The sequence below is a fragment of the Macaca fascicularis genome, chromosome 2 (genome assembly GCF_037993035.2).
Source record: "Macaca fascicularis isolate 582-1 chromosome 2, T2T-MFA8v1.1".
Taxonomy (NCBI): domain Eukaryota; kingdom Metazoa; phylum Chordata; class Mammalia; order Primates; family Cercopithecidae; genus Macaca; species Macaca fascicularis.
Genome location: NC_088376.1, coordinates 182,568,572 through 182,582,140, shown reverse-complemented (window position 1 = coordinate 182,582,140; position 13,569 = coordinate 182,568,572). Strand labels below are relative to the sequence as shown.

Genomic DNA, 13,569 nt, shown 5'->3' with positions numbered 1-13,569 from the left:
TACTGTGCACTGGGACTCAGTATGGGTCTTATTATCCCAGCACCTGGATCTTTCTCATTATGTCTCATTATGCTGTTAACCATTGACTACAGGGTTGGAGGGATAAAAATGAAGGGTGATTGCAATTAAAGCCAAAATAAATAACATCAAGTAGTTAAGCTCTTGAGGTGAATATATTACATAACCAATCTCCCTCTCCCCACCTTTCCTTTTAGGTTTATTGGCACTTAAAAACACACACACACACACACACACACTTTCTTTTTTTAGATCTGTTTTAGGCTCAAAGCAATATTGAGCAGAAGGTACAGAGTTTTCCATAGCCGTCATACTCCCAGATATGCATACCTCTCCCATGATTAACCTTCCTGACTAGAGCGGTACATTTGTTCCAGTTGATGAACCCACACTGACACATCATTATTACCCAGAGTCCATAGTTTACACGTTAGGATTCACTCTTGCTGTTGTACATTTTATGGGTTTGTACAAATGTATCATGGCACGCACCTACCATTATAGTGGCACACGGAATAGTTTCACTGTCCTAAAAACCAATTTCTTTTTAAATGAGAACCAATGACTTGGGGATAGAGAGTGCATGGGATTTTCTTTGATGGAGATCGTTGTTCTGGGACCACAGGGGAAAGAGTCATGCTGTTTGGAGCACTCTAATTAGGAGAGTCGGTGTACAGGGCAGTCATGTCCCTCAGTCAGTGCCTGCTGCAATGCGGTAGCCCAGGAGCCCAGGGTGAGCTCAGAGTGTGAGAAGATAGCAACCCAGGTTCTACAGCATGATTCACAAAGTAAGGGATAGATAGGTGAGGCTATTTTAAATTACCTTAGGAGGTCATATAAAATTCCAAAAATAGAACTCGCATAGCAAGTAAACATTTTTAAAGAGGAAGAGTTTCTCCATGTCCTAATTACAGTTCTCTTTTAGGCTCATGTTCCACAAAGTCATATGCCAAAGCAAAGAGACAAACTGGAAAACCTATCTGCTGTAAGGAGTTTTAAGTACACACTTTATGTTGTGATCAAACTCTTGCCATTCTTTTTAGGCTCCTTAACGGAAAAAGACATTTGTACAAACTTCCATTTCACTCCCAGTTGCAAAACTTTAATGTATTTTTTTCCTGACAATATAATACATGCTACCCAGATATAACTGTGAAAAATACTTAAAAAAAAAAAAAAAAAAAAAAAAGGAAAAGGAAGAAAACAATAGCACACCACAGAGAAAACCTTTGGTAAGAGTTTGATATGTTTTCACATTACCAATCATGGGATATTGCCCTACTTGAAATCCCTCAATGTCTCCTTATTCCAGCTCTCTTGGCTCCTGTTGGTCCACTGTGCTCCCCAGAACCACTATGCCAGCAAGCTTCTTCCATGGCAGTGGATCTGCCCATGTGGTGCTCATCTCCAGGCAGAAAGCAGTCCTTGTCCTCTAACCCTTGCTCATCCTTCAGCTTGTAGTTCAATCGTCACACATTCACAGAATTCTCTCTGGATCCTTCTTCCTTACCCCCCTAAGACCCACCCCAATATATATAGGTTTACCCCATTCTACCTTCTCATTGCACCTTGAACTCCCCTTTATAGCATTTATCCAAGGACACAGACACATGCCCTATTTGTTAAACATCTATCTCCTGTGCAGATGCAATCTCTAAGAGACTGTTTTGCTCCCCATCCTATCCACAGCACCTACTACCATGACTGACCTATTTAGTAAATGGACTAATATATACAGATTTATCTTAGGTATCTTAGCAGCTTTACACATCTTTAACCATATTTCTGATTATTTGAGAATAAGTTTCTAGGTATGCTGTTATGGCATAAGTTTCTAGGTATGCTATTCAGCAAAGTCTCAGGATACAAAATCTGTGTGCAAAAATCACAAGCATTGCTATACGCCATTAACAGACAGAGAGCCAAATCATGGGTGAACTCCCATTCACAATTGCTACAAAGAGAATAAAATACCTAGGAATCCAACTTACAAGGGATGTGAAGGACCTCTTCAAGGAGAACTACAAACCACTGCTCAATTAAATAAAAGAGGACACAAACAAATGGAAGAATATTCCATGCTCATGACTAGGAAGAATCAATATCGTGAAAATGGCCATACTGCTCAAAGTGATTTATAGATTCAATGCCATCCCCATCAAGTTACCAATAACTTTCTTCACAGAATTGGAAAAAACTACTTTAAAGCTCATATGGAACCAAAAAAGAGTCCGCATTGCCAAGACAATCCAAAACCAAAAGAACAAAGCTGGAGGCATCACGCTACCTGACTTCAAACTATACTACAAGGCTACAGTAACCAAATCAGCATGGTACGGGTACCAAAACAGATATATAGACCAATGGAACAGAACAGAGGCCTCAGAAACAACACCACACATCTGCAACCATCTGATCTTTGACAAACCTGACAAAAACAAGCAACAGGGAAAGGATTCCCTATTTAATAAATGGTGCTGGAAAAACTGGCTAGCTGCATGTAGAAAGCTGAAACTGGATCCCTTCCTTACACCTTATACAAAAATTAATTCAAGATGGATTAAAGACATAAATGTTAGACCTAAAACCATAAAAACTCTAGAAGAAAACCTAGGCAATACCATTCAGGACATAGGAATGGGAAAGGATTTCATGACTAAAACAGCAAAAGCAATGGCAACAAAAGCCAAAGTAGACAAATGGGATCTAATTAAACTAAAGAGCTTCCGCACAGCAAAAGAAACTACCATCAGAGTGAACAGGCAACCTACAGAATGGGAGAAAATTTTTGCAGTCTAGTCATCTGACAAAGGGCTATTACCCAGAATCTACAAATAACTCAAACAAATTTACAAGAAAAAAACAAACAACCCCATCAAAAAGTGGGCAAAGGATATGAACAGACACTTCGCTAAAGAAGACATCTGTGCAGCCAACAGACACATGAAAAAATGCTCATCATCACTGGTCATCAGAGAAATACAAATCAAAACCACAATGAGATACCATCTTGCGTCAGTTGGAATGGTGATCATTAAAAAGTCAGGAAACAACAGGTGCTGGAGAGGATGTGGGGAAATAGGAACACTTTTACACAGTTGGTGGGAGTGTAAATTAGTTCAGCCATTGTGGAAGACACTGTGGTGATTCCTCAAGGATCTAGAACTAGAAATACCATTTGACCCAGCAATCCCATTACTGGGCATATACCCGAAGGATTATAAATCATGCTACTATAAGACACATGCACACATATATTTATTGTATATATACCTGAAGGATTATAAATCATGCTACTATAAAGACACATGGACACATACATTTATTGTGGCAGTATTCACAATAGCAAAGACTTGGAACCAACTCAAATGTCCATCAATGATAGACTGGATTAAGAAAATGCAACACATATACACCATGGAATGCTATGCAGCCATAAAAAAGGATGAGTTTGTGTCCTTTGCAGGGACATAGATGAAGCTGGAAACCGTCATTCTCAGCAAACTATCACAAGGACAGAAAACCAAACACCGCATGCTCTCACTCATAGGTGGGAATTGAACAATGAGATCACTTGGACAGAGGGTGGGGAACATCACACACAGAGGCCTGATGGAGCATGGGGGCCTGGGGGAGGGATAGCATTAGGAGAAATACCTAATGTAAATGATGAGTTGATGGGTGCAACAAACCAACATGACACATGTATACCTATGTATCAAACCTACACATTGTGCACATGTACCCTAGAACTTAAAGTATAATTAAAATAAAATAAAATCCTTTTGTTATGTCTTACACAGACCATTCATGACATGCTTGGATTTTCTGGTTTGATCTGAGCATCCTTCTTTCTTAAACAATCAGTCATTTTACTCTAGGACTAAATTTACCATACAAGAGTCTTTCTCCTATGAAATTATTTCTCTTCAAGCTTTCTTACAAAGAAACTCCCTCTTTATTTTTATAACTTTTTTTTTACGTCTCTCTTGTTTCCTGTTACCTTGTTTTATATATGACCTTTAAATAAGCTTTGAATTAGACAAAAATTGTTCTTCTCTTTTAAAATAACACACCTTTTCTTTAAGAAAGAATGTTTTCCTACAAATATATTTTTGTTGGAAAATACCCAAATAATGAAATATCTATTGTTTAATTTAACTTTAGATTCTAAATTATGACAGGTTTGTCTACAAGTATTTATCCCATTACATTTACCTAATCATTTTATTTTAATTGTTTACCTGGATTATTTATGAAAACTGTAATAATCATCATTTAAAGTTATGGAACCACCATTGTAAGATTATAGCTGAGACAGTGAAAAAGATTGAACTTCACTGACTCCATCTTGCTTTTAACCTCCTTTTAAGTTTGTCCTTGTTTATTCCTGGGCATAGGCTGAACTAACTTTGGGAGGAACTTAGTTTATAATTTAGCTTTGAAACAAAGACAATAACAGTCCTTTGCCAAAACAAACCTCACTGCCTGTGGACTAGACTGCCTAAAGTCACAAGATGAGAAGTTATGGTAATCTTACTAAATTCACAATGTAGCTGTTTTTATTAAACCAATATCATTGTCAAATTATTAAATATTACACAAGTAAAGATCATTCTGTTTTTGGCTGGGTTTATAGTTCTGTAACCCCTATGTCAAATTTTGTCACCTTATAGTATTTGGTAGGGATAAGCATAAAATTACTTGATTAATAAATGCAAACAAATATGTATGCTGGCAATTCTTAAAACATTTCTAGTATTATTTTACCAATAATTTTAAAGTTAGCTTACTTATTAAAGGTTTTACTTAAGTTACATAAAGTTGAAAACACATTTGACTAGTCTTTTCTTTTGTCCTGATAAAGTATTGATTCAAGTGCTTTTATTTTTCTTTAAACCAATTAATTAGAGCTCTTTTATATATTTTCAGTAGTGAAACACTGTGTCCACAACACATAAATACATAGAGGTATTAGGGATGCTGAAAGAAGTACATCTTATAGATTCATAAAAACCGTTGTTTTTTTTTTCCTATCTTAGACATTCAGATTCTTGATAACCTGTTTCACAACCCTAGGCAGTTATCAGCTAAATAGCTTTAAGTTTACATATTAAAGGAAGCAACTCAGGTGAAAAATCTAGTAGCAAAACTTACATTGTAAGGTATGGAGAATAAAAGTCTGGTATGCTAGAGGAAGATTAACAATGGATGTCAAATAAAACATAAAATTATAAAAATCTATTATAGGATTGTATAAGGAGACTAATTTTATTTACATAGGGACTACCTATCTTTCAACTGGATGTCTGAGCTTTGGGCAGAGCCCACACTGAATCTTGGCTTTCCAAAAATGGAGAATTATCCTGAGGCTAGCCCATGTGATGTTTTTACAGTGCACTTAATTTTTTTTTTCAATAAAGACATTTCTAAGTGTCTAAATACATTCTTCCCTACAAACCCAAGAGCATTCTCTGTTGCAGTAATTATTTTAGACAATAAATCAGGTGACAGAATACAAAAGCAAGCAGTTTAAAAGCTGAGACAAACTTGTCTGTTTACACTCTTGTGGTTCCATAAGGAAAAACAGGTTTCTCCCCCAAAGGGAGTCTGGCACCTTCTCTGTTTTCGTTAAAGAACCCTGGGCTATTATATACTATTTTAGGTCTTTCATGCAGCAGAGGGTGCAAGAGAAAGGAGAGACAGCAGAAGTAAATGAAGAAAACAGGATTCAGTCAACCGTGAAGAAAAAAACTTCTGCTTAAAAAAGGACAAGGTCCTAGGAGACAAAACAAACAAACAAACATACAAAAAGAAAAACAAAAAAACAACCAAAAACATGAAGGCCTTTTAAATACAAACACACACACATACACATATACACATACATCTTCAATGTTAGCTTTTAATTAAGCTTACTTTAATCATTGAGCTCCTTAAAAAAAAACTTTTTAAATCTTATTACCATATTTTAGCTAGGACAAATTACAATTATTTCAGAAGTACCAAGTATCAAACCAGAAAGGGCTTTATTTAAGAAACAAAACCCAGGCTGTCATGGTGGAAAAAAGAAGGCAGGACCTTAGTTATCAAACTGCAGTGTGGGGTGACAGCCATTGCTTTCAGTTTGGCCTGGATAGCAAAAAGATGGCCTTGTTATGTAAATAAAGACTCTTAAGTAGTCAAAGTAAAAAAATCTTTCCTTTTTTTATTTTTCCTTTTGCTGGCTGTTTTTCTCCCCCTACCATACCACTGTTTTGGTGGGAACATAGCCACTTCAGAGGCCTTATTCCCCATAGTTTTGGAAATTTCCTTTTGATTTGATCAAGTCAGGTAGAGTTGATCAAACCCAATGGGAAAAAGACTGAAACAATAACAAAAACAGAAACAAAAATAAAAAAACAGTTAAACAAAACAAATGATGGCACAACTTATATGGTCACTGAGTGCTCTAATGGCCAGCTGGAACTGTGTATTAATTTTTTTTTTTTTTTTTTTGAGACGTAGTTTCGCACTTCTTGCCCAGGCTGGAGTGCAATAGCGCGATCTCAGCTCACTGCAACCTCTGCCTCCCGGGTTCAAGCTATTCTCCTGCCTCAGCCTTCCAGCTGGGACTATAGGCACACACCACCACGCCCAGCTAATCTTTTGCTATTTTTTAGTAGAGACAGGGTTTCACCATGTTGTCCAGGCTGGTCTCGAACCCCTGACTTCAGATGATCCCTCTGCCTTGGCCTCCCAAAGTGCTGGGATTACAGGCATGAGCCACTATGCCTGGCCTGGATGTCAATCTTAACTTTAGCCAAGACAAATGCTAATTCAGTTCCTTACCTAGGGATGGGTCTCAGGCTGTGGACTGCTCTCTACCATCCTAACAAGCAGGAAAAGAAAAAAGCAAACACCTCATCTTCCCTGTTGGAAGCAAGCTCAAACTCCATAAAAGTTACCTGCCTTCCATCATCATGGAAACAGGAAATCTTGCCTGCCTTGTTGGAAGCAAGTAAAACTAAACTCCAAAAAAAAAATAAAAATAAAAATAAAAAAAGGAGAGAGAGAGAGAGGAGTTGTACAGCAAAATAAACTTTAGATCGAGACCAAATTTTGGGAGATCAGGGACTCTCTGGAGGGGGTGCTCTCAGACCTCAGCAAATTGTCCTATTGGTTTGAGCCATAGAGTTAGCTCATGCTGGTACCAAGCACCAATAGGAGATTTGTCAAAGGTCAAGGGCATCTCCGCTCAGAATCCCTTCATGGTTGCCAAAATGTGAACCCCCAAAATCTGAGGCAGGTCTCAGTTAATCTAGAAAGTTTATTTTGCTAAGGCTGAGGATTCATGCCCATGACACAGCCTCAGGAGGTCCTGACGACGTGTGCCGAAGGTGGTAAGAGCACAGTTTAGTTTTATACATTCAAGGAGACATGAGACATCAATCAACATATGCAAGATGAACATTGGTTCGATTTGAAAAGGCAGGACAACTCAAAGCAAAGGGTTTCGGGAAAACCCAAAGTGGGCAGGGGGCTTCCAGGTCATGGGTAGTTAAGAGACAAATGGTTGCATTCTTTTGAGTTTCGGATTAGCCTCTCCAAAGGAGGCAATCAGATATGCGTTTATCTCAGTGAGCAGAGGGGTGACTTTGAAAGAATAGGAGACAGGTTGGCCCTAAGCAGTTCCCAGCTTGACTTTTCCCTTTAGCTTAGTGATTTGGGGGCCCCAAGTTTTATTTTCCTTTCACAAAGAAAACATATCAATTCAACGTGAGATTCATTTAGTTAGTAGTTTATAAACATTCTGCCTCTGTGCTAACATTGCACAGTCCTTTTATATTGTAAATTTTTTCATTCTGTATTCTCAGCTTCCTGTGCTTCCCAGAATTCCATCATCTGACCGCCATCCTAGAAGGCATTCTCATGAGGACCAGGAATTCCGATGCCGATCATCTGACCGTCTTCCTAGAAGGCATTCTCATGAGGACCAAGAATTTCGATGCCGTAGCCACGTGCGGGATTACGGAGAATACTCAGAGGACGGGTCATTCAAGGAGCCACTGGAATCAAAAGGCAGATCCCATTCCAAAATTGAGAAATTTTCGGAGTCCTTTGAACGACAGCTGTGCTTTAGAACCAAACGTTCTGCCTCTTTGGTATGTAGCAGAGCTACTGAATATTTAAGCCACTTTAGAAAAGGAAACCCAAAGGTTTTGTCCTCTTTAACATTGAGGGGAACAAATGTAACTTCTTCATTTACAGCTTAGTAATAAGATCTTTGAAAAATGACATTCAGTTTAACACAACCCAGATTGAATTTTTGAAAATTATTATTTATAATTGAAGACATCTGGCATAGGAAGAGTTCCCGAAACATTTTTCTTACCAAAGTCTTCTAGTTTTTCTTTTTTTTTTTTTTTTCGAGATAGGGTCTCACTCTGTTGCCCAGGCTGGAGTGCAGTGGCCTGATCATGGCTCACTGCAGCCTCGAATTCCTGGTCTCAAGTGTTCCTCCCACCTCAGCCTCTTGAGTAGCTGGGACTACAGGCATGTGCCACCATGACTGACGAAATTTTAAACTTTTTTTTTCTAGAGACAGGGTCTTGTTATGTTGCCCAGGCTGGTTTCAAACTTTTGGGCTCAAGCAGTGCTCCTGCCTCAGCCTCCCAAAGTGCTAGGATTCCAGGTGTGAGTCACCACACTCAGCCCCCTAGTTTCTTGAGCCTACTTTCATCAACCTTATTATAAATAATTGTAACTCATTCTCCTTTTACAATTTGGGGGAAAAAAACTGCCCCCGTGGCTTCTCTCCTTTCATATTTAATCCTCTAGCAAATAGTCCATGATGGTGTTTTGTTCTCCTATAGTTAAAAAACACAAGAACGACCAAACACTGTCTAGTAAGTATCCAGGAATAGGAGTGGGCTAGGTGCTCACGGTGACGTCATGGGAGTCTCAGTAAAGTAAAAGGAAGAGACAGACATGAAATGGGGGGAAGTATAGAAATATAGAAACTCCACTTATGATGCTAAACTTGATAAAGTAATAAACTAAAGATCAAATAAAGTAATAAACTAAAGATCAATTAATGTTTCAACTCTGCAGCATGCTCACTGACTGGCCTTGAGCAAAATGCTTCTTTTTTGTAGGTCTTTGGTTTTTTGTTTCATTTTGCAAAACCGGAATAATAATGGGTTGCTGCCGTGTAGTAGACAAAACAAATAACTGAACCTAAGCGTAATGACTCCTGGTTCTGGAGCTAGACTCTGAGTCCACTGGTGAAGATACTTGAGTGCTTTGTGTTTCATTGTCCATCTGAGCACGGTGCTGTCTATCTAGCAGATTAACTGTTGAGACTCACTGTGCATCTTTGCCTTACAGGTGACACCTTACTTTTGCTCAGAGTGACCCTGTATCCATATGGTTTCCCTTCTGTAGGCTGCTTTCTCCACCTGATCAGAAGAGGAACAAGGAAGGGAGAATAGTGGACAGCTGTCGTTTTACTGTATCTAAACCTTATTATTAAGAATTCTTATAATCCCAGCACTTTGGAAGGTTGAGGCCAGGAATTTGAGACCAGCCTGGGCAACATAGTGAAATCCTGTCTCTATGAAAATTAAAAAAAAAAACAAAACTGCCAGCCATGGTGGCCTGTACCTGTATTCCTGACTGCTTGGGAGGCTGAGATGGGAGGATCCCTTGTGCCCAAGTTTGAGACTGCAGTCAGCTGTGATTGGAGCCATTGTACTCCAGCCTAGGCAACAGAGCAAGACTCTCAAGGAAAAAAAAAAAAAGAATTGCTGTTTTGCTTTTTTAAAAAAATACTGTTTGTTTTCATATTGTCTCAGGCTTAGAGAAATGTTGCAAGAATAGGACAAAGAATTCCCATACACCCTTCACCTAGATTACCTCCAAATGTTAACATGTCCATATTTGCCTGCACTATCTCTCCTCTTCCCATCTCCAAACACAGGCACAAGAACTTTCTCTGACATAAACACAATACAATAATTTAACTCAGGAAATTAATACTGATATAACACTATTATCTCTAATTCATAAACCTTATTTATATTTTTTGCCAGTTGTCCCAATAATATTCTTTATAGTGAAATTTGAAATCATGTGTTGCTTCTGATGTTCATGTTCCTGTGGTCTATTTTACCCTGGAGCACTTTCTCAGTCTTTCCTTGTCTTTCATGACATTAGCTAATATTATTATTATAATCCCTAGAAGTGTATAAAGTCATTTTGCTTAAAAAGATCCTCATCGTATTATCTCTAAAATATAAAATATGCTTGTTGCATTCATTTTCCACGTTCTTCCTTTTGAGTTCCAAGATACTTAGGGAAGCATTTTCTACTTTTTAAAATCGAAACTCTTTTTCATGGTTATATATAATAACTAGAAACCTGTTAGGAATTTATAAAATTTTTAAAATTTGCACATTATATAACTAATTTTAATTTAAATATTTTATTTTATATCAGTTTTTAAAGAGTACTTTATAAAATCTTAATGCAAAATTAGAAATTCAGAACATATACAGATACACTTCAACTTTTCCCTATTTGATAATCTACAAGCTTTCCTAAGGCTAACTACATTAAAAAGTGTTATTTTTCAGCAAATTTAAAAATGATTTATATCGTCTTTTGTTTGGGGACCAAATATATACTAATACCTAGATTTAAATTTTACATAGTTTGACATCAAAAAGAACCAGAAACTGTTTCTGTGTCCTGATCATGACCAACAATGTTAAATTCTTTCATTTTGATATTTAAAAATTCAGTCGGCTTATTTTGATAATTTTCACATTTAGCATCTAAGTGGTGTGATAAAATGTATTTCCGAGCGTTATTTACAAGCATTTCTCAGATGGTCTTTAATCATCACTGTATTTTCTCTTTCTTATACCATTTTGGTAAGAGACCTTAATGACTGCATTAACACTGTAGAGTGGCTGACACCACTGTGTTAAACAGATAGATGCCTCAATAACTCTCAGCCAGCACGGCTGAACACGCATGACCTTGCTCATGTGACCGCCACTCACCACTGCTTAACTTCACCTGATAAACACTAAGGGGTTTCCCAACATTCCTAGTTTGAATAGGAGAGGAGTAATGGTTTTGCTTGTTTATTTTTTAAAATAGAAGCATAAATAGATACCGTGGCCACATTTATTAATGCCATCGTTTTGATAATTCCTTGAAAGGCACCCTCTGGCCATACAAACTAAAGAAGCAACCCCCCACCCTCCAGTAGGTCCCTATCACTCTGTTTACAGTTATCATTGCACTTATCACTGTGGATTATTTTTTCACTTCCTTTTAGGCTTATTGATGACTGTCTGTATCCCTCCACCTAGGTGTAATATCTAGGAAGTAGGTCTATTTAGTGTTATATCTCCTGATCCGACAACAACAGTATATGTTCAATTAATCAGTGAATAATGTGGAATCCTGGGGACACATGTTGGGGGTTGTTAATCTGGTTGGGTGTCATTCCTTAACACTTCATTCTTCCCATAGTCCTCACATTAAAATTTAGTGAAAACTCTACTATTAATATAATTTAAGGGACTGAACACAGAGCGCTAAGAATCATTCCATGTGTGATCTCACTTGACACTTTCCTTTTCAAAAAGCACCAGGGGATTGTTAATTTCATCGTGCCATGAAATCATGCCCCTCAGTATGTTCAGAGACAAAGAGTCACAGGTGTGTGCGGGTTGTACTTCCTTCCCAGACCATCTGCTGATGCCCAATCCCCTCTATTCTTTTCTTTGTGACCAAAACCTTTAGCAACATCCTTAGGTTTATGCTAATGTATTTCTGGAAACCAAGAGGTGGAAGTCTGCTAAACCATCAGGGCTTTCTCTGTGTCTGATTATTAAGAGAAATGTGGAGTGTTGTCAGCTGTTTGTGCATTTTTACCTGTTTCTGCTCTTTCCCTTTCAGGGACCTGAAAGCAGAAAGGAGAGAAATGAAAGAGAATGCCTGAGGATGGAGATAAAATCCCGAAAGAAAGTAGAGGAAGAAAGGAGCTCTAGGAAAGAAGAACATGGAGAAGCACACATGGCTCCCCTGTTTGAAAAAGGGCCTGAATAATACTCTGCTTCCGCCTCATGACATCAGATGCTAGTTTTGGTTTTTTTCTTTGAGCCCTAATTCACCATTTCAGGATGTGGACGGGGGCGGGGTTGGGGGTAAAAACAGCTATAAAAAGCAACTGCAGATGCTGAGTGACTGCAGTGGGCAGGGTAGGTAGCTGCTCCAAGATGACTTGCATCATACCCCAATTACTGCTGGCATCTTAGTTGAGAGTATATTCTGCTTGGTTGCCTTTTTATGGGAATAAAGAGAATAAAAGGTATTTTAATAGAATAAAGAAAAATTTGAAAACGTAATACAAGGTATTTAAAGAGCCACCCACGTAGCTTTACCAACCCTTCTTACACATCAACTCACAAATCATCTTAAATAAAAGTCATTGGTATGACTCTTGAGTTTACTTTCTTGTCAGAAGTAATTATGTAAGTATGTCTAATGGCCATCATTTAAGGAGAACTGGTAATTAACCTGCCAAGTACTATGCTGGATGCTTTAATGCATTATGTAAAATAAGCTTCACTACTCTGAGGTGGGACCTTGTATTAGTCAGGATTCTCCAGAGAGAAAGAACCAATAGGATAGAGATAAAGATAGATAGATAGATGGATAGATATATAGATAGAGAGATGATAGATAGAGATAGAGGTAGAGATAAATAGGAATAGAGATATATGAGAGGGGATTTATTAGGGGAATTGGCTTACATGATTATGGAGGCAGAGAAATCCCAACATAAACTGTCTCCAAGCTGGAGAACCAAGGAAGCCAGTAGTGTGGCTCAGTTCAAGTTCAAAAGCCTCAGAACCGGGGAAGCCAGTAGGGTGGCTTAGTCCAAGTTTGAAAGCCTCAGAACCAGGGAAGCTGATGATATCACTTTCAGTCCTAGGTTGAAGGTAGGGTAGGGGAGAGTCACTGGTACAAGTCCCTGACTCCAAAGGCCACACAGAACCTGTAGTTCTAATATCCAAGGCAGGAAAAAAGGGCATCCTAGCTTTGAGGGAGAGAGAGGAGAGAGAGAGAGAGACAATTCTCCTTTCCTCTGCCTTTTTTGTCTATCCAGGTCTTCAACCAATTGGATGGTGCCTGCCCACATTGGGTGAGGAGGATCTTCCTTTATTCAGTCCACTGATTCAAATGCCCATCTTTTCCAGAATCACTTTAACAGACATATCTGTGCAGAAAGAAATAGTGCTTTGCCAGCTGTCTGGGTGCCCCTTAATCAAGTCAAGCTGGCACCTAACATTAACCATCATAGACCTATTTTTTTCTTCACTTTCTAGATGAGGAAACAAATTTTAGAGAGTTCTGTAGCTTGCTGGCAGAGTTAGGTGGCAGAGTTAGGGCCAGAGACGAGTTCATTCTGATGCCAGAGCTTATGGTCCTCACGTGAGGCAGGATGTTCATTTTCCTCTAGTAGCAGGTTCTGAGACAGTCTGTGTGTGA

The 13,569-nt window shown here is 38.4% G+C and overlaps 1 protein-coding gene across 2 annotated transcripts in view; it reads left to right on the top strand.

Moving 5' to 3' along the window:
• LNP1 (leukemia NUP98 fusion partner 1) overlaps positions 1-12,514 on the top strand; it is a 46,033-nt gene extending 33,519 nt beyond the window's left edge. For both annotated transcript variants that reach the window (XM_065539582.1, XM_005548303.4), the window contains exons 3-4: positions 7,875-8,162; positions 11,974-12,514. In XM_065539582.1, the coding sequence (XP_065395654.1) occupies positions 7,875-8,162; positions 11,974-12,123 (438 nt within the window). In that variant the 3' untranslated portion in view covers positions 12,124-12,514. The remainder of the gene's footprint in view (positions 1-7,874; positions 8,163-11,973) is intronic.
• The last annotated feature ends 1,055 nt before the right edge of the window (positions 12,515-13,569 follow it).